General features: G+C 44.6%; 1 protein-coding gene across 4 annotated transcripts in view; it reads right to left on the bottom strand.

Annotated features, from left to right (window-relative positions):
* The window catches only part of LOC311124436 (focal adhesion kinase 1-like), a 129,871-nt gene that overhangs the window by 68,829 nt on the left and 33,871 nt on the right, over positions 1-27,171 (bottom strand). For 3 of the 4 annotated variants that reach the window (XM_084158299.1, XM_084158296.1, XM_084158298.1), the window contains exons 3-8: positions 21,747-21,955; positions 19,788-19,954; positions 16,555-16,642; positions 13,224-13,303; positions 13,001-13,063; positions 5,148-5,202 (exon numbers count right to left, since the gene is read on the bottom strand). In XM_084158299.1, the coding sequence (XP_084014425.1) occupies positions 5,148-5,202; positions 13,001-13,063; positions 13,224-13,303; positions 16,555-16,642; positions 19,788-19,954; positions 21,747-21,920 (627 nt within the window). In that variant the 5' untranslated portion in view covers positions 21,921-21,955. Of the gene's footprint in view, positions 1-5,147; positions 5,203-13,000; positions 13,064-13,223; positions 13,304-16,554; positions 16,643-19,787; positions 19,955-21,746; positions 21,956-23,731; positions 23,897-27,171 lie in introns of those variants that run through there. The other variant, XM_084158297.1, reaches the window with a different exon arrangement.

Raw genomic sequence — 27,171 nt, 5'->3', positions numbered from 1 at the left:
CCCTAGAGACTTCATAGACCGCTTCCTCACCAGACTCAACCAGGAGTTCCATTATGAGAACCTGGTGTCCACAGTGTTGGACCTCTTCCTGGCAGGAACAGAGACCACCAGCACCACTATCAGATACGCCTTCATGCTGCTTCTCAAATACCCCGACATTCAGGAGCACGTTCAGCAGGAGATTGACACAGTGATTGGCCGACAGCGCGTCCCTCAGATGGAGGAAACACCGTTCAACTGACAACCGATGTCAGCCTACAGGCGCCCGGCCCGCCACAAGGAGTCGCTAGAGCGCGATGAGCCAAGTAAAGCCCCCCCGGCCAAACCCTCCCCTAACCTGGACGACGCTGGGCCAATTGTGCGCTTCCCTATGGGACTCCCAGTCACTCCCAGTGTGACGCTGCAACACTGCGATGCAGTGCCTTAGATCGCTGTGCCACTCGGGAGGCCATCCTTGGAGTTTTTTCTGGTCAGTACAGGTGGATCAGGAGAAACTCAGGGCCCTGGGAGTGAGGAGTGGGGAGGAAGTATACTGGTTGGACCAGACAGTAATGTAATGTATGCTGAGGATTCAGGCCAGTGTAATTTGATGAGAGGCCAATTTGTCAGGCCGGCTGTCAGTCAGGGGGTCAAGGTACCAGTGTATCTTTTACTTTATCAGTTTCTTTGTGTCTCAGCAACTAAGTCAATGTGTATGAGGCAGCAATGCCACACAAAAATATGATGGCTCTTAGATGGCAATCACCTCACACTCTCCCAATTCGCCAGTGGATTCAGTTTCTATTAGAAGTTATAACATTAGACTTATCGGGAATGAATGATGCTAGTCAATAGTGCTGAGCAATTAGTGCTTTTTGAGGTCAGTTAGGTTTCGGTTCCATTATTACAAAATATATAACGGTTTTCATTACTTTTTTTTTTACATTAAATGCACTGTGCATTATGTGGGTTGAATGCTGTAACAACAAAGAATAAAACAATGAATAAAAGTCCCATAATGGTAGTGACTGCCCATTACTGCTGATCACTTATTAAACATCATTTATTCACATTACTTTCCTTTAATAAAATATTTGTTTTATTTGATTACTTTATTATTTCATTCCAAGTCATCATCTCATCTCTATAGAACTGCTGCCTATGCTGTCTGACAAAATCACTATTTTGTAGTTCTTCAAAGTAAATAAGGTTTACTTTTATGACTGCCGAATAGCAATGATCAATCACTTAGATCATGTATTTTCAGGTAACGATACAGTATATATATCAAGTTGACTGGATGTCCTTTGGGTGGTGGACCATTCTTGATACACACGGGAAACTGTTGAGCGTGAAAAATCCAGCAGCTTTGCAGTTCTTGACACAAACCGGTGCGCCGGGCACCTATTATCATACCCCCTTCAAAGGCACTTAAATATTTTGTCTTGCCTAGGGCTGTGGCGGTCATGACATTTTGTCAGCAGGTTATTGTCATGCAAAAGTCTGCCGGTCTCACAGTAATTTACAATTAATTAACATAAACAAGTTTAGCATCTCCAGGCCTCCACACATACAAGCCGCTGATGTGTGCCTTTGGAACATCGACATTTAAAAAGTCAAATAAATCAATTTAGTATACACCATCACAATAAATCCATTATTTATTTTTGTCAGGTCTAAAGAAACATTATGATCTTAGAAAAAAGTATTTTAGAACAACAGAATATGAGTTGGCCTACTGTATGTTATCTGACTATGTCATTTACATTTACATTTACATTTACGTCATTTAGCAGACGCTCTTATCCAGAGCGACTTACATGAGCAATTAGGGTTAAGTGCCTTGCTCAAGGGCACATCGGCAGATTTTTCACCTAGTCGGCTCGGGGATGACTTCATGACTTCCTCCGAAGCTGCCACCTCTCCTTGTTCGGGTAGGCTTCGGGCGTTCGCCATCACCGGCCTTCTAGCCACTGCCACTCCTCATCTCATCATTCCATTTGTTTTGTCTTGTTTATTACACTCACCTGGTTCATATCCCCTCATCAGTACCTGTATAAGTGTTCCCTCTGCCCCCTTGTCATTGTGTGTGATTCTTTATTGTGGAGGATAGTGAAGCTCGGTGGAGCTCCTTGTAATTTGATTCGCCGGGATATTTCCCTGTGTGCCTTGTATTTCCAGTGCGCCTGTTTTGCGCACTGGAGGGTTTTTGACGCATGACTGCGTAACTCTGTGGTTGCGGAATAACGCCTGTTATTCTGTGATTTACCCTCCTGCGCCTGACTCCTTTGACATCACCTCATCCCACCATGCCATAGGCTGTAGGCTTGTTCATTTAGCTGTACATACAAGCCGCTGATGTGTGCCTTTGGAACATCTACATTTAAAAAGTCTAATAAATCAATTTAAAATACACCATCACAATAAATTCATTATCTATTTTTGTCAGGTCTAAATAAACATTATGATCTGAGTAAAAAGTATTTTAGAAGAACAGAATATGAGTTATGCTTAAAATGCTTTAAGATATGCTTAAAAGTCCCATGCCATTATTTTATATTATATGATTTTATAGTAAGAAGAATATAATTGAACTGAGCTGAATAAAATAGAATGGATATTTCTTCCATTCTAGAAATCAAAACATATATGGGCTGCATGATGCGATTATAGGCTATTGATGATTTGAGAAAGTCGGCAAAAAAAGCTTGCGCTCCATTCCTTACCTCAGGCTGCACAGCTGTTCTCTCATCAAGTGTTCATATTTTCACTCATCAGACAATCTTCAATGTAATGTTGTCTTTACTAATATGTCAAATTAGTTTGGATTTAGAATGGTCCATTATCAAATGGCAGGAACAGGGACAGGGGAAAAAAGACGTCATCCATATGCACTGGAATAGCGAATGGAAGACGTGCGCTCGAGCCGGTCAGTCTTTCAATGATGCTGGATAGGCTACTTCAGTTTTATAGCGGAGCTGTGCTTAATATGAGCAGCTGAGAGATAAATATAAGAACACTTATTTCACTCCACGCATCAACTAGTGTTTGAGGAGCATGCAGCCTCTCGCTGCGCTACAGTTAATATTCTGCCCAAACGCAAGCACGCTGACTGCGGTCGCCAGTTGTACGGTGTTTCCTCCGACACATTGGTGCGGCTTGCTTCCGGGTTAAGCGAGCAGTGTGTCAAGAAGCAGTGCGGCTTGGCAGGGTCGTGTTTCGGAGGATGCATGGCTCTCGACCTTCGCCTCTCCCGAGTCCGTACAGGAGTTGCAGCGATGGGACAAGACTGTAACTACCAATTGGATATCATGAAATTGGGGAGAAAAAGGGGTAAAATAAATAAAATAAGGCCATGCATATAAAATAAATAATTGTCCTCCCTCATCTTAAACGGCACCGACCGCCACTGGAACCAAAGTATTGGTCAGTGTTTCCCAGGGGACCCTAATTACATTTGATAGATTATGTTATATTTAGACAAAGATGTTAGAATATAGGCTCTCTGATTCAGAACATACCGTTGCACAAACAACATCCTGACCTACAGCACCACCACTGCTAGCTAGTAGCAATCTGTATTAGAGTTCATGTTTGCTTTGCCCTAGCTCAGTGCATTAGCAAAATGGCTTTAGCTATTCAGCTAGTTAGCGATTAGCATTAATTTAGGCATATGCCATCTTCCTAAGACCAACTAACTAGCGTTTTGCAGAGAGCAAGACACACAAACTAATACTACTGAACAGAAAACATGTTGATTCATATTAAGAAGCAACGTTCTTGTTTTGGAAGAATCTGTTGAGTGCATTGATAGCATGCTGAGAGAATATAAACAGTGAGGAAGCACAGAGTTTCTAAACCCAGTGGCCCAACTACTGGGAACGCTTTGCAATGCAGACTCGATAAACCAGGCCGGGGTTTTCAGGTTTGGCAAGTCAATGGGAGAAGTGAAAAATGTGTCCTTAGTTGTTAATTTTTTCGAAATCTAAAGGCAAAACCTAAATTGACAAACTGACCCGTTTTCATTTTCATCAAAAACAATTGTATATCGAAGGATTGCCTTTGATTTGACGGCCTGCACATGCGAAGTTCGGCGCGACACGACCATTAGACCTGATGACATGTTTCTGCACATGAGCTAAGCTAGATAATGTCGCTATGACATCACCTACAGGCGTGATCTGGGTTTTCTATTGGAGAAGCAGTTTCTAGGCATTTTTATTTAAATTCTCTTTGGAGGAACTGTGCTGCCTGCTTGAGTGACAGGGGTTGGGGTTTGGTGTGCTGGAAGCAAGCAGCCGTGGGAGGGAGAGGCAGGCATTTTTGGTGGTGCACGATGGGGGAGAGAGAGTGTGAGAGGCTTGCTCATGCCAGCAGCTGGGCACAGCGGCAGGGCCAACACTTTTATTATAGGAGTCATGAGGATAATGCACTTTACTGTTTGACAAATTCATGGTTTTATTCACCCCAAAAATAGGACGTTTTGATTGAGGTGACCAGGTAGAATGTGTAAATCGCACCAGCGCAACTAATAACTCGTACAGCCAAGTCAAAGGGTCGCAAAATGTGACTAAATGGTTGCAGTCTGGAGCCCTGTAAGGGCAGACGCAGAAACAAGAAACAGAGAGGATGAAGAGAGAGCCTGAACATTCCACCGGAACAGTTTCCAACAAGACTGTGAGGTTTGGGCAGAACTGGGCTCCTGAGTGGCGCAGTGGTCTAAGGCACTGCATCGCAGTGCTAACTGTGCCACTAGAGATCCTGGTTCGAATCCAGGCTCTGTCGCAGCCGGCCGCGACCGGGAGACTCATGGGCGGCGCACAATTGGCCCAGCGTCGTCCAGAGTAGGGGAGGGAATGGCTGGCAGGGATGTAGCTCAGTTGATAGAGCATTGCGTTTGCAACGCCAGGGTTGTGGGTTCAATTCCCACGGGGGGCCAGTATAAAAAAAAAAATGTATTCACTAACTGTAAGTCGCTCTGGATAAGAGCGTCTGCTAAATGACTAAAATGTAAAAAAAAATGTAAATGTCTATTCTCTGGGGTAAGACTACGAGGAGCAGCCAGCCAGGTAATGACACTGATTCAATCCGAACAATGGCATCTCCCTGTTTGCAGAGGCATATGTTTCCCCCAGGATTGGGAAAGGGAGCAAAGCAGGTTTTCTTACCTTCACAGAGTCCAGCAAACTCTTGGGGAAGAATCTTCGTAAACCCACATCTTTTCTGCAGAGGACAGAGCAGAAAGGGGTCTGAATTACAGAATTGATCAACAAGAATATGTGCTCATTACAACAAACGAGGTCAGCAGCAGGTGAAATTGAATGAAACATCTATAACCAGAGTAGAGATTTTTTAATTTATATCAATTTAAATTTTTTTTTTCGAGCCATTTTTATTGTCACTGACTCGGTATCAAGCCTGGCATCTGAAAACACTACTTCTAAAATTCATTTTATAAATGGAGAATTATTTAAAAAGAGATTGTCTTTAAAACAGCATAATTCCCTCTTAAACCACCACTCTGTTTTCAGTTCGCTCCAGATAGAGCACCTGTCAGCTGGTAGATGGCAACAGGACTGAGGCCATTTCCATAGCTAGTCACTGTGTAGTCAACCCAACACACTCACCACCCCTCCATAGCCCTATCATTTGGTTAAGAGCCAGCCAGCGGTCTCTCTCTGTATAGGCCAAATACACAGTCTGGCCTAGATATATAGCATCACCATTCATACAGGCAGTTTGGCTGACTGTTTTCTGAGTGTGGTGGAGTGGTGTTGTTCTGGCTCTGCAACACACAGTCAGTCAGAAAATACATACTAACGCAAATATGTCCAGAACAAACAAATCGTTTGCTTTGTGAACAAATGGCACACTATTCCCTATACTGCATTACTTTTGAGTAGTGAGTTAAAAGTAGTGCACTATGTAGGGAATAGTGTGCCATTTGGGATGTAGCCATAGCCTACACGCTGTTGCTGATAGGGTAAATCTTCAGATTGCATCTATTTGTTGTGAATAAGCCACAGCCAGGATTCTGTGGTAACCGGTGGTTACAGTGTGAAGCTGCTCAGTGGAACTGACAGCATTTTAACTACTTTGCAGATACGAAACAAACAGAAAATCATAATATCAGTAAAAAATATCAAATTCCCAGTTTATGCTACAAAACCAACTTTTTAAGAGGTTTTAAAAATAGGTTCTATTTGACTCAACATTCCATGATGTACACCAGGGGTGTCAAACGTCCGGCCCGCGGGCCGGATCAGGCCCGCAAACGGGTTTAATCCGGCCCGCGAGATGATTTTGTAAAGTATAAAAATGAGCTGCAATTTTTCAATAAAAGAAACTGCTGTTCCAATTGTGTCCACTGGATGGCGCAATAGCAATTGTGTTAAGCAAGCAAACTGTTTATACCGGGGCAGAGCAAATAGGTCAAGCAAGTGCAGCCAGTCCGGATGAGCTACTTTGTTTTGCCCGCGATATTTATTACGGCTTCTACTTTTAACATTATGTACTTTGGCACCCTCATTGCCCCAATATGTCTCTGTCAAAAAAGAGAAAAGTGGACGCAGAGTGCAGAGTGTTCCAAGAAAAATTGTCATCCTTCTATTTATTCACGGAATTGAATGGGAAAGCTGTATGTTTGGTGTGTTCACAGCATGTTGCAGTGCTGAAAGAATATAACCTTCGTCGCCACTATGTGTGTCTTCATGCCGACAAATATGACAACTTTCAAGGACAGCGGAGAAGAGAGAAGGTGAATGAACTGTTGGCGGGTCTGAAGAAACAGCAGTCTGTGTTTACTCACAGCCGAGACATCAGTGACGCTGCAGTGAAAGCTAGCTACCTCATTGCTAATGAAATCGCAGTGGCTTCAAAACCATTTAGTGAGGGTGAATTTGTAAAAACATGCATGTTGAAGGCAGCGGAGATTGTGTGCCCTGAAAAGCACCAGGCTTTTGCAAATATCAGCCTGACAAGAAACACAGTTGCAGACAGGATTTCCGATCTTTCAGTGGATTTGGACAGCCAGTTGAAGCAAAAAGTTAAGTAATTTATTGCGTTTTCGGTTGCAATTGATGAAAGCACGGACATTACAGATGTTGCACAACTGGCCATTTTCATCCGCAGAGTTGATGACACATTGAACTGACAGACGTTATCAGGCAGCCACCTTCCCAGAGTTTGAAAGGCTTTGGTAATGTAAACACATGTTTCCCATGCCAATAAAGCCCTTTGAATTAAATTGAAAGGGCTATAAAATAGTGGGTGTCCTGTTTTGTTCACAGTATCACAGTGTCATCACTGGGGTCTGGGGACATTATAATGACGCTGTAGGAGATGACTGAGAATGAGGATAAATTACTCTAACACTATAAATAGATCAGACACATTTCAACAGAGACTACGTCCCAAATGGCACCCTATTTCCTATATAGTGCACTACTTTTGACCAGAGATATAGGGAATAGGGGGCCATTTGCAACGCGGGCAGAGTGAGAGGTTCAAGAGGAAGACAGTAAATTTACACTGGCCTACATACGTCTAGTTAGGAGAGAGGACACACACGGTCAAAGGCTCTGCACAGCACAGGCTCATAGAGGTGAACTATAGGATTTATGTGCACAGACAGTGTTAAGATGTGTATGTTGTTAATACAGAAATACATCATCTATAAAGGTCCAATGCAGCCATTTTTTAAAATCTCAATATAGAATAATTTCTATGTAACAATTAAGTACTGGAATTGTTTTAAACTAAAATGGTCAAAAAGAAACAAAAATAGCTTCTTAGCAAAGAGCAATTTCTCAAGCAAGAATGTTGTTGACTGTCTGGGAGTGGTTTGAGTGGGAAGGGGAAAACTGAAAACGATCTGTTATTGGCAGAGGTTTGGAACTCTCTTTCTTATTGGTCTATTAACTAATTTACCGCCTAGTGATGTCAAAGGTTTGGACACACCTACTCATTCAAGGGTTTTTCTTTATTTATAATATTTTTTACATTGTAGAATAATAGTGAAGACATCAAAACTATTAAATAACACATATGGAATCATGAAGTAACCAAAATATTGTTAAACAAATCAAAATATATTTTATATTTGAGATTCTTCAAATAGCCACCATTTTCCTTGATGACAGCTTTGCACACTCTTGGCATTCTCTCAACCAGCTTCATGAGGTAGTCACCTGGAATGCATTTCAATTAACAGATGTTCCTTCTTAAAAGTTAATTTGTGGAATTTCTTTCCTTTTTAACGCATTTGAGCCAATCAGTTGTGTTGTGACAAGGTGTGGGGGGGGGGGGGGGGGTATACAGAAGATAGCCCTATTTGGTAAAAGACCAAGACCATGTCCAAGAAAAGCTCAAATAAGCAAAGGGAAACGACAGTCCATCATTACTTTAACACATGAAGGTCAGTCAATACGGAAAAAAATACAGTCGCAAAAACCATCAAGCGCTATGATGAAACTGGCTCTCATAAGGAACACCACAGGAATGGAAGACCCAGAGTTACCTCTGCTGCAGAGGATAAGTTCATTAGAGTTACCAGCCTCAGAAACTGCAGCCCAAATAAATGCTTCACAGAGTTCAAGTCACAGACACATCTCAACATCAACTGTTCAGAGGGGACTGTGTGAATCAGGCCTTCATGGTCAAATTGCTGCAAAGAAACCACTACTAAAGGACATCATAAGAAGAAGAGACCTGCTTGGGACAAGAAACACAAGCAATGGACATTAGACCGGTGGAAATGTGTCCTTTGGTCTAGAGTCCAAATTTGAGATTTTTGGTTCCAACCACTGTGTCTTTGTGAGACGTGGTGTGGGTGAACGGATTATCTCCGCATGTGTAGTTCCCACTGTAAAGCATGGAGGAGGAGGTGATATGGTGTGGGGGTACTTTGCTGGTGACACTGTCTGTGATTTATTTAGAATTAAAGTCACACTTAACCAGCATGGCTACCACAGCATTCTGCAGCAATATGCCATCCCATCTGGTTTGGGCTTAGTGGGACTATCATTTGTTTTTCAACAGGACAATTTTTATTTTATTTATTTCACCTTTATTTAACTAGGTAAGCCAGTTGAGAACAGGTTCTCATTTACAACTGCGACCTGGCCAAGATAAAGCAAAGCAGTGCGATAAAAAACAACAACACATAGTTACATATGGGGTAAAACAAAACATAAAGTCAAAAATACAACAGAAAATAGAAAATATATATACAGTGTGTGCAAATGTAGCAAGTTATGGAGGTAAGGCAATAAATACGCCATAGTGCAAAATATTACAATTAGTATTAACACCGGAATGATAGGTGTGCAAGAGATGATGTGCAAATAGAGATACTGCGGTGCAAATGAGCAAAATAAATAACAATATGGTGATGAGGTAGTTGGGTGGGCTAATTTCAGATGGGCTGTGTACAGGTGCAGTGATCATTATCGGTAAGGTGCTCTGACAACTGATGCTTAAAGTTAGTGAGGGAGATAAGAGTCTCCAGCTTCAGCGATTTTTGCAGTTCGTTCCAGTCATTGGCAGCAGAGAACTGGAAGGAATGGCGGCCAAAGGAGGTGTTGGCTTTGGGGATGACCAGTGAGATATACCTGCTGGAGCATATACTACGGGTGGGTGTTGCTATGGTGACCAATGAGCTAAGATAAGGCGGGGATTTGCCTAGCAGTGATTTATAGATCAAATCAAATCACATTTTATTGGCCACATGCGCCGAATACAACAGGTGCAGACATTACAGAGAAATGCTTACTTACAGCCCTTAACCAACAGTGCATTTATTTTTAATAAACAATTTAGAGGGCCTTCCACTGACACCGCCTGGTATAGAGGTCCTGGATGGCAGGAAGCTTGGCCCCAGTGATGTACTGGGCCGTACGCACTACCCTCTGTAGTGCCTTGCGGTCGGAGGCCAAGCAGTTGCCATACCAGGCGGTGATGCAACCAGTCAGGATGCTCTCGATGGTGCAGCTGTAGAGTTTTTTGTGGATATGAGGACCCATGCCAAATCTTTTCAGTCTCCTGAGGGGGAATAGGCTTTGTCGTGCCCTCTTCACGACTGTCTTGGTGTGTTTGGACCATGATAGTTCGTTGGTGATGTGGACACCAAGGAACTTGAAGCTCTCAACCTGTTCCACTACAGCCCCGTCGATGAGAATGGGGGCGTGCTCAGTCCTCTTTTTTTTTCCTGTAGTCCACAATCATCTCCTTTGTCTTCGTCACGTTGAGGGAGAGGTTGTTATCCTGGCACCACACGGCCAGGTCTCTGACCTCCTCCCTATAGGCTGTCTCATCGTTGTCGGTGATCAGGCCTACCACTGTTGTGTCGTCGGCAAACTTAATGATGGTGTTGGAGTCGTGTCTGGCCATGCAGTCATGGGTGAACAGGGAGTACAGGAGGGGACTGAGCACGCACCCCTGAGGGGCCCCCGTGTTGAGGATCAGTGTGGCAGATGTGTTGTTACCTACCCTTAACACCTGGTGGCGGCCCGTCAGGAAGTCCAGGATCCAGTTGCAGAGGGAGGTGTTTAGTCCCAGGATCCCTAGCTTAGTGATGAGCTTTGAGGGCACTATGGAGTTGAATGCTGAGCTGTAGTCAATGAATAGCATTCTCACGTAGGTGTTCCTCTTGTCCAGGTGGGAAAGGGCAGTGTGGAGTGCAATAGAGATTGCATCATCTGTTGGGGCGGTATGCAAATTGGAGTGGGTCTAGGGTTTCTGGTCTAGTTTTAGCTTATAAGCAGGAATCAGGAGGATAGAGTTATGGTCAGATTTGCCAAATGGAGGGCGAGGGAGAGCTTTGTATGCGTCTCTGTGTTTGGAGTAAAGGTGGTCTAGAGTTTTTTTTTACTCTGGTTGCACATTTAACATGCTGGTAGAAATTAGGTAGAACGGATTTAAGTTTCCCTGCATTAAAGTCCCCGGCCACTAGGAGCGCTGCCTCTGGATGAGCGTTTTCCTGTTGACTGATGGCCTTATACAGCTCATTCAGTGCAATCTTAATGCCAGCATTGGTTTGTGGTGGTAAATAGACAGCTATGAAAAATATAGATGAAAACTATCTTGGTAAATAGTGTGGTCTACAGCTTATCATAAGATACTCTACCTAAGGCAAGCAAAACCTTGAGACTTCCTTAGTATTTGATTTTGTGCACCAGCTGTTGTTTACAAATATACACAGACCGCCACCCCTTGTCTTACCGGAGTCAGCCGTTCTATCCTGCCGATGTAGCATATAGCCCGCTAGCTGTATGTTGTCCATGTCGTCGTTCAGCCACGACTCGGTGAAACATAAGATATTAAAGTTTTTAATGTCCCGTTTGTAGGATAACTGTAATCTTAGGTCATCCAATTTATTCTCAAATGATTGAAGATTGGCTAATAGGATTGATGGGAGAGGCAGTTTACTCGCTCGCCGTCGGATCCTTACAAGGCACCCCGACCTACGTCCACGATATCTCTGTCTCTTCCTCATGCGAATGACGGGGATTTGGGCCTTGTCGGGTGTCTGTAGGATATCCTTCGCGGCCGCCTCTTTGAAGAAAAAATCTTCGTCCAATACGAGGTGAGTAATCGCTGTCCTGATATCCAGAAGCTCTTTTTGGTTATAAGAGACGATGGCAGAAACATTATGTACAAAATAAATTACAAATAACGTGGAAAAACACACATAATAGTACAATTGATTAGAGGGCTGTAAAACAGCAGCCATCTTCTCCGGCGCCATTCTCCTAATGGCCTGGAGCCAGTGGGTTTGGCGACGAATATGTAGTGATGACCAGCCAACAAGAGCGTACAGGTCACAGTGGTGGGTAGTATATGGGGCTTTGGTGACAAAACGGATGGCACTGTGATAGACTACATCCAATTTGCTGAGTAGAATGTTGGAGGCTATTTTGTAAATGACATCGCCGAAGTCAAGGATCGGTAGGATAGTCAGTTTTACGAGGGCATGTTTGGCAGCATGAGTGAAGGAGGCTTTGTTGCGAAATAGGAAGGCGATTCTGGATTTAACTTTGGATTGGAGATGCTTAATGTGAGTCTGGAAGGTGAATTTACAGTCTAACCAGACACCTAGGTATTTGTAGTTGTCCACATACTCTAGGTCAGACCCGTCGAGAGTAGTGATTATAGTCGGGTGGGCGGGTGCCAGCAGCGTTCGATTGAAGAGCATGCATTTAGTTTTACATGTGTTTAAGAGCAGTTGGAGGCTACGGAAGGAGTGTTGTATGGCATTGAAGCTTGTTTGGAGGTTTGTTAACACAGTGTCCAATGAAGGGCCAGATGTATACAAAATGGTGTCGTCTGCGTAGAGGTGGATCTGAGAATCACCAGCAGCAAGAGCGACATAATTGATATACACAGAGAAAAGAGTTGGCCCAAGAATTGAACCCTGTGGCACCCCCATAGAGACTGCCAAAGGTCCAGACAACAGGCCCTCCGATTTGACACATTGAACTCTATCTGAGAAGTAGTTGGTGAACCAGCCATCCCCAGGCTGTGTAAGGGCTATTTTACCAAGAAGGAGAGTGATGGAGTGCTGCATCAGATGACCTGGCCTTCACAATCCCCCGACCTCAACCCAATTGAGATGGTTTGGGATGAGTCAGACGGCAGAGTGAAGGAAAAGCAACCAACAAGTGCTAAGCATATGTGGGAACTCCTTAAAACCTGTTGGAAAAGCATTCCAGGTGAAGCTGGTTGAGAGAATGTCAAGAGTGTGCAAAGTTGTCATCAAGGCAAAGGGTGGCTATTTGAATAATCTCAAATATAAAATATATTTTGATTTCTTTAACACTTTTTTGGTTACTACTTGATTCCATATGTGTTATTTAATTGTTCTGAAGTTTTCACTATTATTCTACAATGTAGAAAATAGTAAAAATAAAGAAAAACCCTTGAATGAGTAGGTGTGTCCAACCTTTTGACTGGTACTGTATATAAAACACAGGAAAATCTAGTTTTTGACTGCACTGGGCCTTTAAGTAAAATAATCACTTACTCTAATAATTCATAATTCGATTTCTTATCCAGGGCATTCCCTCGCATTTCCCTAAAAAATCTCCTGTAACAGAAAACAAAATATAGAAAAGAAATTGTGAGTAGGATATATATATATCTTACATCTTGAGATCAGATTATGGAATATTGGATGTGTACATGAATTCACTGTTTATAACATATCAATAGCCACCAAAAACTCAAGTATTCGAAATAGAACTCACCTGATTTCAAGGCAGCCCAATTTAAGTGCAATGTCTTGGTCAACTTGATCTGCTACCTCCAACATGTAGTCACTCTTGACCTGAGAAACATAATTACAGTCATTCTCCATGACAACATGTAGTCACTCTTGACCTGAGAAACAACATCACAGTCATTCTCCATGACAAAGTGAACTACAAAAGTAGTGACAGGTAAAGTAGTGAGCAATGTGAATCTCCTGTGAGACAGCAACAGCTAGAGAGAAGCAGGTCGTTAGTTACTTGTGGTTGTCCTCAGATGCTTAGCTGGTAGAGCATGGCGCTTGCAACGCCAGGATAGCTGGTTCGATTCCCTGGACCAACCATGCGTAAAGAAGTTATGCATGCATGACTGTAAGTCGCTTTGGATAAAATCGTCTGCTAAATAGCATATATTATTATATTATTAATTAGTTAGTCTGATTGAGCTGCAGCTGATGGGTCCAGCTCACATGGACGTTAATGAGACTACCTCAGTTCTCTAAGAGAGGAAACACCAGAGCTGACCGTGTATTTAACAGCAGCAGGTGGCTGTCCTATGACCTCTGACCAGAATATCAGCCATCGATGTCTATTCATTTCTAGGTGGTTCTATATGTTCAATCGCCGCCGTTCGTAAATACCCAGCAGGTGATGGCTAGCAGACTGTAGCTACACGCTGCTTTCAGCTGTTGGACTTTCTGGTGGGTTTCTTCTCTAAGAACCTCTGGCCAGCAGCCCAGCAGCTATATAACGCACTCTCAGTCACACTGAACCACCCCAGCAGGGCCGTTTCACTGTCACCAGCAGCTATATAACGCACTCTCAGTCACACTGAACCACCCCAGCAGGGCCGTTTCACTGTCACCAGCAGCTATATAACGCACTCTCAGTCACACTGAACCACCCCAGCAGGGCCGTTTCACTGTCACCAGCAGCTATATAACGCACTCTCAGTCACACTGAACCACCCCAGCAGGGCCGTTTCACTGTCACCAGCAGCTATATAACGCACTCTCAGTCACACTGAACCACCCCAGCAGGGCTGTTTCACTGTCACCAGCAGCTATATAACGCACTCTCAGTCACACTGAACCACCCCAGCAGGGCCGTTTCACTGTCACCAGCAGCTATATAACGCACTCTCAGTCACACTGAACCACCCCAGCAGGGCTGTTTCACTGTCACCAGCAGCTATATAACGCACTCTCAGTCACACTGAACCACCCCAGCAGGGTTGTCTCTAGCCATACATGCTGTCTCTAGCCATACATGCTGACTCTAGCCATACATGCTGACTCTAGCCATACATGCTGTCTCTAGCCATACATGCTGTCTCTAGCCATACATGCTGTCTCTAGCCATACATGCTGTCTCTAGCCATACATGCTGTCTCTAGCCATACATGCTGACTCTAGCCATACATGCTGTCTCTAGCCATACATACTGACTCTAGCCATACATGCTGACTCTAGCCATACATGCTGTCTCTAGCCATACATGCTGTCTCTAGCCATACATGCTGTCTCTAGCCATACATACTGACTCTAGCCATACATACTGACTCTAGCCATACATGCTGACTCTAGCCATACATGCTGTCTCTAGCCATACATGCTGTCTCTAGCCATACATGCTGTCTCTAGCCATACATACTAATTCAAACACAGGGTAGCCTCTGTGGTTCACCTGGCGGTGATGCCTGGTAGCCTGGTCAAACAGGCTGACTGCTGCGCTTCACCATTGTTAAGTGAAACTATGGTGAGCACAGCAGTCAGACTGGTTTACAATGCTAGATGCCTAGTGCCCACCTACAAACAATGCTAACATGCTTGCTGTGTGATACAATATGAATGTACTTTTCAGCTGCTGGTGAAACTAAGCTCAGTGCTGTCAGTGAGTCTGCTGTCAGTCAGTCTGCTGTCAGTCAGTCTCTCTCTCTAGACCCCTGGTCTCCTCAGATGGAAACACCCATTTATCTTCCCTCTAAACAGCCTGCAGCCATTTACAGTATAGTGATCTGACGTTGCGTCTCACACTGACATCCTCTACCATACAATACTGTATTTCTCTGATAAACAGAGAGAGAAGAACACTACATGGTTTCTGTTCTCACCTGATGGTCCTAACTCAATCTGAATATGGTTTCTGTCCTCACCTGATGGTCCTAACTCAATCTGAATATGGTTTCTGTCCTCACCTGATGGTCCTAACTCAATCTGAATATGGTTTCTGTCCTCACCTGATGGTCCTAACTCAATCTGAATATGGTTTCTATCCTCACCTGATGGTCCTAACTCAATCTGAATATGGTTTCTATCCTCACCTGATGGTCCTAACTCAATCTGAATATGGTTTCTGTCCATACCTGGTGGTCCTAACTCAATCTGAATATGGTTTCTGTCCATACCTGATGGTCCTAACTCAATCTGAATATGGTTTCTGTCCATACCTGGTGGTCCTAACTCAATCTGAATATGGTTTCTGTCCTCACCTGATGGTCCTAACTCAATCTGAATATGGTTTCTATCCTCACCTGATGGTCCTAACTCAATCTGAATATGGTTTCTGTCCATACCTGGTGGTCCTAACTCAATCTGAATATGGTTTCTGTCCATACCTGATGGTCCTAACTCAATCTGAATATGGTTTCTGTCCATACTTGGTGGTCCTAACTCAATCTGAATATGGTTTCTGTCCTCACCTGATGGTCCTAACTCAATCTGAATATGGTTTCTGTCCTTACCTGATGGTCCTAACTCAATCTGAATATGGTTTCTATCCATACCTGATGGTCCTAACTCAATCTGAATATGGTTTCTGTCCATACCTGGTGGTCCTAACTCAATCTGAATATGGTTTCTGTCCTCACCTGATGGTCCTAACTCAATCTGAATATGGTTTCTGTCCTCACCTGATGGTCCTAACTCAATCTGAATATGGTTTCTATCCATACCTGATGGTCCTAACTCAATCTGAATATGGTTTCTGTCCTCACCTGATGGTCCTAACTCAATCTGAATATGGTTTCTGTCCTCACCTGATGGTCCTAACTCAATCTGAATATGGTTTCTGTCCGTACCTGATGGTTCTAACTCAATCTGAATATGGTTTCTGTCCGTACCTGATGGTCCTAACTCAATCTGAATATGGTTTCTGTCCTCACCTGATGGCCCTAACTCAATCTGAATATGGTTTCTGTCCTCACCTGATGGTCCTAACTCAATCTGAATATGGTTTCTGTCCGTACCTGATGGTCCTAACTCAATCTGAATATGGTTTCTGTCCGTACCTGATGGTCCTAACTCAAATGGAATATGGTTCCTTTCCTCACCTGATGGTAGAAGTAGTTCAGTGTAGGTTTGTCTTCTGAAAAATGATTCAAGAATCCTTTTGGCAAGTAGCGTATTCGTAGCTCATACCTGTGGAGAAAGAAATGCCATATGGTTAGCTTGGTGCTAACGAGGATGAAGGACAACTCAGAAACAAGGTTCCAAGGGAATACATTCACACAGAAGAGTTAGGACAGACCAATTGCTGTTTTGATATCAAAACAACCTCTGTGTCTTATTAAACAGTGCTGTGAATGTGTAGGCTGTACGGTACAAGTCAGCACCTTGTCATTATTCTGTACTTTCCCAGAGGATCCCTTCATATGGAGCTGATCAAAGAGATTAGTGAGACTGAGGATGCGTCCCAAATGGCACCCTAATATCTACTGTACATAGTGCACTACGTTTGACAAGAACTTTATGGGCCCTGGTCAAAAGTAGAGCACTATACAGGGAACAGGCATCATCGAGACATCATCATTTTTGAAAGGGAGAGACCTCCATGATCATTCCAGGAATAACTATAACATCCAGCCACAGCTTTCTGTTCAACCTACAAGGTGAAATAAACTACTGAACAGCTTGAAATAGCTGCTTGGTTCAAACTCTGTGCCAAGCCTGTTCTTTCTAATTACAAACTCTTTGACGTAGAGAAAACATTTCCCGGCTCTGTCGTATCAGATCAGATGGTCTTTGAATGTAGTTCTGGTGTTCTATACTCTGCTGTGATCTACACTAGAGAGAGATAATAGGACAGCAGCAAGTGGAATGTACATGACCCAGTACATTGTAATTATATGTGTAAAAGGCAAGTCATTCATTTGATGTCTGTATGAATGGCTTGAGGACAGTGTCGTGGGTATTGAATGAGTATTTTAGTGTCTGCTGGTCTGTCAACACTTCCATTGAACCAGTGTTCTAGAATGTTTCTTCGATGAACATGCTATTGATAGGACTGTGAGATCCAATGTCCAAGACAAGTTTCCCTTCGAGGACAATCAAGTAAATACGCTCCATGGCATGAAAGCATTGAGACGAGGTCAACCCAACCCCCCCCCCACCCCCCACCCCCACAGATATCCATCTATTATTCATTCTTTCTTTCAACGGTCTTGTACAGCCACTATGGACACCATAAAGGAAATATGGTGCCATTTGGATGCAGACATTGAAATGCTCTAAACAACAGAAATATAACAAATGGACACTGCAATCGGTCTACTTCCTGTGTTCAAGAACTACAGCATCTGAATGGTGTTTTATTTTTGCTACTACTGACGCTACAGGGCTTATTTTATCGCCAGAAGGAATTAAGGCTGACAATAAATGAATAAAGAGACCATTTCAATAATGAATGAGCAGCACAGTCACTGAGAATCCCATGAGCTAACATCAACAGAGGCACTAACAATAGCACACAATCAATTCATATCCTCTGTATTATTTAGCTCCATTACTTCTGCACTGATGCCTGACTGAGATGAGGTGGGGACAGACAGAATGAGCTTTGCTGTGGTGGTTGTCATCTACAGTATAATACATGCATCATCTCACTGTGTTCAATGGTAGGTCCTACCGTCCTATGCAAATATAATGCTGCTTAGGAACAGAACAGGTTGTTCTGAGAGGTAGAATGTCTTGAATTATTGAGTATTCTTAGAACATTCACTTAGAACATATACATTCCATCTTGATTTGTGAGCATCACAGATTGGATTCATATATAATTCTGAGAAGGCCAGGTGGCCAGGGTTTTTACTGAATCATGAAACGCCTGCTGTCATTTTTGTATTCTTTGGGAACATTAAGATATCTAACTAGGCCTGCTACATTATTAAAATGTATCTTTCCAGCTGGACACATTTCAGAATTGAAGAGACACGCACACAAGCACACACACACCTAGGCACACAAGCACTCACAAACACACACAAGCACACATAGTAAGTTATAATAATGTGACTGAGAAGCACCCTGCTCCAGAGAACAGTAGTATATGTTAGAGGAAGGCTGGATAAAGTTCTAAGTACGTCCTTTAACTCCCAAACATGTAAACACACTGCTCTGTCTGGCCATGAAGGAATCAGAGGTGAGGGGGAGTGTCTGAAATATCACCCAAATAAAAGGCTATGTCTAGACATTGCTCTGCTATCTCTGATATGGCATTTCTATCTCCATATCTTCCACTCAGTCAGGAGTAGAAGGGAATATATCAGCATTAGGCTCCAACATCAAACACTGAAGTCACATCATCAGATAGTTCAGTCCTCTCTATTTACTATCCTCCTCAACACTTTATCAGTTGACTTTGGCAGCGAATCTCTCACTGTATGTCTAATTTCCCTTCCAATAACTGTGATGAGACAGGAGGAAACATGTATCTTAGGCTATAAAGGCCTAATTACATTGCAGCACCATATGGAGGGTTTTTAGTCTGCTTCTGAGGAAGCATGATTTATGCAGGCAGATTGGAAGGATATTCAAGGCCACTCGGCCAAACTAACCGGATAGCAACAATTGGTTTTCGGTTCCCAATTCCTCCATCCGTGGGTTTACATTTGAAAATACAAGGCACACAGAATCTGATTTCACCCCCTTACTGCATTCATCAAATAACCAAGCGCCTTACAAAGACATTGATTGCACACATCTCCATAGTAACAAGGTCTCTTCGTTCCATTACATACTTTAGCCCCTTGGCTTTGCCACTGGACTGAATCCATTAAAACAACCAAATATGTTCCCATTTTTTCTCTTCCCAAAAACAGGCACAGGAAATCTTCCATTTTAGCTAGTAGGTACTAGTTAAAGACAATTCAAGCACGTTCAAGCGTTTCAAGTGGCAAGGCTGTAGGAAGGATGTCTTACTCATATAATTGAGTTATGAATTAAGTTATGTAAAGTTGTTATACGTGCGCTTATAATGCATTATGACGATGGTATTCATAGGAAGTGTTTGAATATTTATATTAAAGCAGCATTACATGGAACCAATATGCATAAAGGTGGCAGTGTCAAGGCTTTTAAGGTGAAACAGCAGCATAAATATGGCTTTATAAAGTGTTTCAAAGTCTCTATGTAGCCTGCTCCCAGATCAGTTTGTGCTGCCTTGGCAACGCAACAATGACCATAGGAGTTGGTCAAACAGCACAAACAGAACTGGGACCAGGGACGGATCAGCAGTGTAAATATGGCTTTATACAGTATGTGAATATGTCTCTGTTCTAGTTCTTACCTCCACTCTTCCTGAGGGTGGTGCAGCTCATACCTCTCCCTGACGTGGGACACCCCCATGTCGGGGTGCAGCCAGTGGGTGTCCCCTGAGCGCAGGTGGCTGAGACGCAGGCCCAGACAGGACACACACTTCACCTTGTGGATGTCTGCTATCTTCTGGATGATACCCTGTCAGGGGACACACATGTAGACACACACTTAGGCTATAGAGTCACTCTGAAATGAATCTCAGTCAATGTCCATGGACAGACGTGTAGACAGTATACACACTGAGGTTAGAGGAGGAATCACTCAGAGATGAGATTCAATCGACAGTAATTGACAGTAATGAATTGTCCTACATATTGTAATTTGTGATTCAGAGGGCAGGAGATATAGATAAATGAATAGCAGTCATAGTGACATATTGCTAGAGTGACAGACAGCAGTGGGGAGGGCCTTCCTTGGCCCATCCATCCCTGTAGTCCAGGGGTGACATGAGGACTCCAGGGGACCATCTATCCATCCATCCCTGTAGTCCAGGGGTGACATGAGGACTCCAGGGGACCATCTATCCATCCATCCCTGTAGTCCAGGGGTGACATGAGGACTCCAGGGGACCATCTATCCATCCATCCCTGTAGTCCAGGGGTGACATGAGTACTCCAGGGGACCATCTATCCATCCATCCCTGTAGTCCAGGGGTGACATGAGTACTCCAGGGGACCATCTATCCATCCATCCCTGTAGTCCAGGGGTGACATGAGGACTCCAGGGGACCATCTATCCATCCATCCCTGTAGTCCAGGGGTGACATGAGGACTCCAGGGGAACCATCCATCCATCCCTGTAGTCCAGGGGTGACATGAGGACTCCAGGGGACCATCTATCTATGACAGTAGATATAATAGAAAGAACAGTTTGGCAGAGTCACCCTGAATGATAGATCCTTTCTCTCTGAGGCTTCCAGGAAGAGATTGTCATTATGTGCAGAAGCAAGGGAAATGGCGCGGGGTGGAGGGGTTAAATAATCCATCATTGAAATGCCACTGTGGGGTTTATGACACAATCTGAGAAGTGACTCCACCTCTTGGTTAAAATGATTAACGAGAAGACCTCCCTCCATCTCTCTCAGGGATGACATGTTCCATTACATCCCTCAACGTCGTCTGACATCACTACTTCAGGTATTGAAGTTAGAGGCCATTGAACCATAAATTAGACGTAGTCTACTTTGAATTGAAGCTCTTTGTCACTTGACTACAGAGCCAAACGCCTAACAGAAGAGATGTGGTAGCAAAGAAACAGTCCACTTGTTCAATCACCTACTTAACTAGCTATTCTTTTCACCTCCTAAACTCTCTTACAGTCTTGTTTCATCTGAATAGAGGTCATTATTAAACCTAATGGGGATGGAAGACGCTATGTGTAGAAATGTCAACAGGGAACCTCATAAATACCCGGGTTGTGGCCAGTAGGGAGGAAACGTTTTGAAACACTTTAAAATGGTGAGGTAGTCCGAGTTACTAACTGAATCTGTCTAATAAGAAAAACTTGTTTTAGTTTTCTGTTGCAAAACATTGTAGCTGCAATGTGCCCTACTGAACATCACCCAGGTGATAGGGGGAGTTCTACAGTGAGATGCCCGAGTCCCAAATTACACCCTATTGCTTATATATGGCACATTTCCATACAGGACTTACCTCAGTGTTTTACCCAAAAGGCTCAGACTTTTCTGTTTCCATCTAAACAAGTTGTGCTGCATTCTCCCTTAAAAGACCTTCGCTTGAAAAACTAGAAAACAGCGGCAATAGTACTGTTTGTCCATTTCGAGATGCCGTAGCCAGATCTCGGAACCCAAATTATTTCATGAACGCTGGCCTCCGGCCTACTGTACGGATGATAGGGAGACTAACTTAAAGAAGCATAGTTGTTGTAACTGTGGTAAACCGCGTTTAACCCAATCAGCTGCTCAGCTCACCCTGACGTCAGTGGCATCTCCATGGCGGATGTGGCTGGCCCAGGTGGACGGTTCACTGTTGCTCTCCAAGTAGTGGTGGATCTTGAGCACGCGGTCCATGGTCCCCGGCTTCACCACCCCACCGCCCAGCCCAGCATGGTGGTTCAGGTTGGGGTCCAGGTACGCTGACGCCATGCCTCCTTTGGTGGGGGCTAGCTGTCTGTCATATTCTGAAGGTAGATAGACAGAAAGGAGGGAGAGAGAGAGAGAGAGAGAGAGAGAGAGAGAGAGAGAGAGAGAGAGAGAGAGAGAGAGAGAGAGAGAGAGGGGGGGGGGGGGAGAGGTAGAGAGAGAGAGAGAGAGAGAGAGAGGGGGTGGGGGAGAGGTAGAGAGAGAGAGAGAGAGAGAGAGAGAGAGAGAGAGAGAGAGAGAGAGAGAGAGAGAGAGAGGTAGAGAGAGAGGGGAGGTAGAGGTAGAGAGAGGGGAGGGAGAGAGAGAGAGAGGTAGAGAGAGGGAGAGGTAGAGAGAGAGAGGGAGGGAGAGGTAGAGAGAGAGAGGGGAGGGAGAAGTAGAGAGAGAGAGAGAGAGAGAGAGAGAGAGAGAGAGGTAGAGGTAGAGGTAGAGGTGAAGGTAGAGGTAGAGAGAGAGGGGAGGGAGGGAGAGAGAGGGGAGGGAGGGAGAGAGAGGGGAGGGAGGGAGAGGTAGAGAGGGAGTGAGGGGAGGGAGGGAGGGGTAGAGAGGGAGTGAGGGGAGGGAGGGGGGAGGGAGGGAGGGAGGGAGGGAGGGAGGGAGGGAGGGAGGGAGGGAGAGGTAGAGAGGGAGTGAGGGGAGGGTGGGAGGGAGGGAGAGGTAGAGAGGGAGGGAGGGGAGGGAGGGAGAGAGAGGTAGAGAGGGAGGGAGGGAGGGAGGGGGGAGGGAGGGAGTGAGGGAGGGAGGGAGGGCTTCTGTGTTACTTTCTCACAATTATAACTTCATCTGTATCAGTAACAAAAGTGGACTGGAGAGAATAGAACAGACAAACGGACGGCTGGACAGACTGACAGATAACAGTGAGGCCTGACAGCTGGGTGGCTTTGGAGAATGAGCAGGGAGCAGTGCTGTCAGAAGCACTGCCAGCACCACAACAACCCTCCTCATGGACCACAAACTGGGGCCATTATACATAAACTGTTTGGATTGTGGTGGAAATGGTCATGGGGTGAAATTTAGTGTGTGTGTGTGTGTGTGTGTGTGTGTGTGTGTGTGTGTGTGTGTGTGTGTGTGTGTGTGTGTGTGTGTGTGTGTGTGTGTGTGTGTGTGTGTGTGTGTGTGGAGTATACACATACACACAGACTTTTATCTATGTAAAGTCCTGTGTAACTCAGTTGGTAGAGCATGGCGTTTGCAACGCCAGGGTTTTGGGTTCGATTCCCACGGGGGCCAGTATGAAAATGTATGCACTCACTAACTGTAAGTCGCTCTGGATAAGAGCGTCTGCTAAATGACTAAAATGTAATGTAAATGTAATTTAGTGTGTGTGTGTGTGTGTGTGTGTGTGTGTATGGTAATAGGTACAGCCAAGACAGTACCACTTTGCTTGTTAAAACATGGCTTTTCTAGTGTTTTGGAAAGATTGACCCAAAGCCACTCAGTGACATTCCTCAGCCTTCCTGACTGTTTCTGCTGTTGGCAACATCAATAGAATAGAGCGTCACAGGAAAACCTGCCCTTACTCAACACTGAAAACACATACATTCTCAGATGTCTACCTCTTCAATGTTACTTTCTGATAATCCAGGCAGAACACATGTATGAAGATGGAGGTAAGTATCCTAACTCTTGACAATCAGTCAGACAACATTGAAGCAATGGAGATTAGTAGAGACACAACTGGTCCATTTGAGCCGACTGGACATCTTCCTTTCAGAGTTGTTCTTTAATAAACTCCTGTGAAACTAAATTCAAACACTACTATTCTGATCTAACACCAGCACAGCAACAACAGTTCAATCAGTCACTCCTCCTACCTTTACTGATGAAGGGCCAGCAGGTACACTCCACTGTAGAGTCCCGTAGTGACAACATCAGTGCAATAGCAACAGCACACTAGGTTACACAGTACAGTACGTCCACTAGGTTACACAGTACAGTATGCCCACTAGGTTACACAGTACAGTATGTCCACTAGGTTACACAGTACAGTATGCCCACTAGGTTACACAGTACAGTACGTCCACTAGGTTACACAGTACAGTATGCCCACTAGGTTACACAGTACAGTATGTCCACTAGGTTACACAGTACAGTATGCCCACTAGGTTACACAGTACAGTATGTCCACTAGGTTACACAGTACAGTATGTCCACTAGGTTACACAGTACAGTATGCCCACTAGGTTACACAGTACAGTATGTCCACTAGGTTACACAGTACAGTATGTCCACTAGGTTACACAGTACAGTATGTCCACTAGGTTACACAGTACAGTATGTCCACTAGGTTACACAGTACAGTATCGGCAGATCCATGGGATTTCTTTTGGTGTTTTTTCATCCAGGCACAAACACACTTCTTCTTACCCACATCTCTCTCTCTGTGAACAACACATTCACGTCTTTCCTGTCCAGTCATGTCACATCCTGGTTATCACAATGCGTCCTGTTCCCTCAGGAGCCACAGTGAGTCATCAACATGTCACTCCTGTCTCCTCACACAGCACAGAGCTCTTCCTGGCTGAGAAGAGGAGATGCCTGAGCTTTGATCAATATGTCACTCCTGTCTCTTCATGGAAGAGCTCTTCCTGTACTGAAATGAGGGCGGCGAGGCCAGAGTCCTCTCTGCAACACAACATAGTAATTCCGCTCCTCTCTCTTCCTGAGCTGAGGGGAAGGCGAGGCCAGCCCAGAACCCTGTCTACATTCACAACAGAGCCCTCCAGCTTCACAACACAACACAGCCCTCTGAATACTGTGAACACAGTCAGGCTGCTAGCCTAGCCTAACTCCACTGTTGCTGCTGTTACCCAGGCAGGACAGACTGAAGTTCAGTTCTACAGAGAGAGGCAGGCTGTGATTGGCTTGGCAACAAAGAGTTGAGTAAACAAGGCGTGCGTGCTTAGTGGAGCCCAGCCAACATGGTGAATAGGAGGATAGGAGGGCCGGCCTGGGAGGAGGAGTCATCAACATGGTGGATCGGAGGATAGGAGGGCCGGCCTGGGAGGAGGAGGAGTCATCAACATGGTGGATCGGAGGATAGGAGGGCCGGCCTGGGAGGAGGAGGAGTCAACAACATGGTGGATAGGAGGATAGGAGGGCCGGCCTGGGAGGAGGAGTCATCAACATGGTATATCGGAGGATAGGAGGGCCGGCCTGGGAGGAGGAGGAGTCAACAACATGGTGGATAGGAGGATAGGAGGGCCGGCCTGGGAGGAGGAGTCAACAACATGGTGGATCGGAGGATAGGAGGGCTGGCCTGGGAGGTGGAGCCAACAACATGGTGGATCGGAGGATAGGAGGGCTGACCTGGGAGGAGGAGTCAACAACATGGTGGATAGGATGATAGGAGGGCCGGCCTGGGAGGAGGAGGAGTCAACAACATGGTGGATAGGAGGATAGGAGGGCTGTCCTGGGAGGAGGAGTCATCAACATGGTGGATCGGAGGATAGGAGGGCTGGCCTGGGAGGAGGAGTCAACAACACACAAACCTGTTGTGACTGTGAGGAAAGATTGTCAATTATATTAACAAGATAGTCAAGTGACCGCTCTAACGATGGAAATACATGTCTTCAAAGCTGGAAGGTAGGCGGGAGGAGACAAGATCAGGTGGGACCATTCTAGCCAATTAGAGGGCAGATACGCATGTGAACAATAGGGTTATAGAGATAGATAGAGGACTCATCTTTGTTTCTGTGCCATTATAGCGTCTGTGACAGTATTGGCAGCGCCATTGAGGCTATCTCCATTTTAAAGTAGTCAGTTTTCTTCTTCTTCATTGGCTGATTGCTCCCAACTCATAGGAATCCCCACCCAGTTGACTACTTTAAAATGACAACGTAAATGCTAAAACAGGTTATATCCATGATGAGTCCTCTATCTATCTCTATGACAACAGGCACAACTCCGATATAAAGTAATTTGACAAAATGCCGCGTGCGTCCACTTATATGAGTGCATTCATTCGTATCAACCTAACCATTACGAAACTTTAACACTTTACACCACAGGCCAACAAAATGAGGACACAGGACCAAAACATTAAGGTTTTCCAAAAAGTGGACACAGGAAGTGGATTTTTTCAGTCAGCTGATTTCTTTCTAAGAAATGAATGATAGGAATTTGGTTTGCTTGTCCTTGTCCTTGTCCAATTGTCCCTGTCAATATTATTCACTCACTAATTTGTACTTCCAATCCAAGAGCATACTGCTTTGACACAGTGAATTGTTCTAACTGGTCGTGGGCGGCATGCAGGCATTAAAATGTCATTGCAGCTAAATAATAAGTGGTTGATACTGTATCTAGCTTTGCTCTGTGGTGTGTCAAAGTGACCGATAGTGATAATGAGAGCAACCAGTCAGTAGTCAGCCAGGCAGTAGTCAGCCAGGCAGTAGTCAGCCAGGAAGTAGTCAGCCAGTCAGTAGTCAGCCAGGAAGTAGTCAGCCAGTCAGTAGTCCGCCAGTCAGTAGTCAGCCAGGCAGTAGTCAGCCAGTCAATAGTCAGCCAGTCAGTAGTCAGTCAGTCAGTAGTCAGTAGTCAGCCAGGCAGTAGTCAGCCAGGAAGTAGTCAGCCAGTCAGTAGTCAGCTAGTCAGTAGTCAGCCAGGCAGTAGTCAGACTGTCAGCAGTCAGAGAGTAAGCAGTCAGCCAGTCAGCCGTCAGCCAGGCAGTAGTCAGACTGTCAGCAGTCAGAGAGTAAGCAGTCAGCCAGTCAGTAGTCAGCCAGGCAGTAGTCAGCAGTCAACGGTCAACCAGTCAGTAGTCAGCCAGTCAGTAGTCAGCCAGGCAATAGTCAGCCAGTCAGTAGTCAACCAAATCAAATCAAATTTTATTTGCCACATGCGCCGAATACAATAGGTGTAGACATTACAGTGAAATGCTTACTTACAAGCCCTTAACCAACAAAGAAAAAGTCTAATAAAAAAAGTGTTAAGTAAAAAAATACAAGCAAATAACTAAAGAGCAGCACTAAAATAAAATAACAGTAGGGAGGCTATATACAGGGGGGTACCGGTACAGAGTCAATGTGCGGGTGCACCGGCTAGTCGAGGTAATTGAGGTAATATGTACATGTGGGTAGAGTTAAAGTGACTATGCATAAATAATAAACAGAGTAGCAGCAGCGTAAAAGAGGGGGATGAGGTGGGGGGGGGGGGGCAGTGCTAATAGTCCGGGTAGCCATGATTAGCTGTTCAGGAGTCTTATGGCTTGGGGGTAGAAGCTGTTGAGAAGCCTTTTGAACCTAGACTTGGCGCT

This window comes from Coregonus lavaretus (genome assembly GCF_964263955.1).
Source record: "Coregonus lavaretus genome assembly, chromosome: 3".
NCBI classification, from domain to species: domain Eukaryota; kingdom Metazoa; phylum Chordata; class Actinopteri; order Salmoniformes; family Salmonidae; genus Coregonus; species Coregonus lavaretus.
Note: the sequence above shows the minus strand (reverse complement) of the source record. Positions and strands in the feature narration are given on the sequence as shown.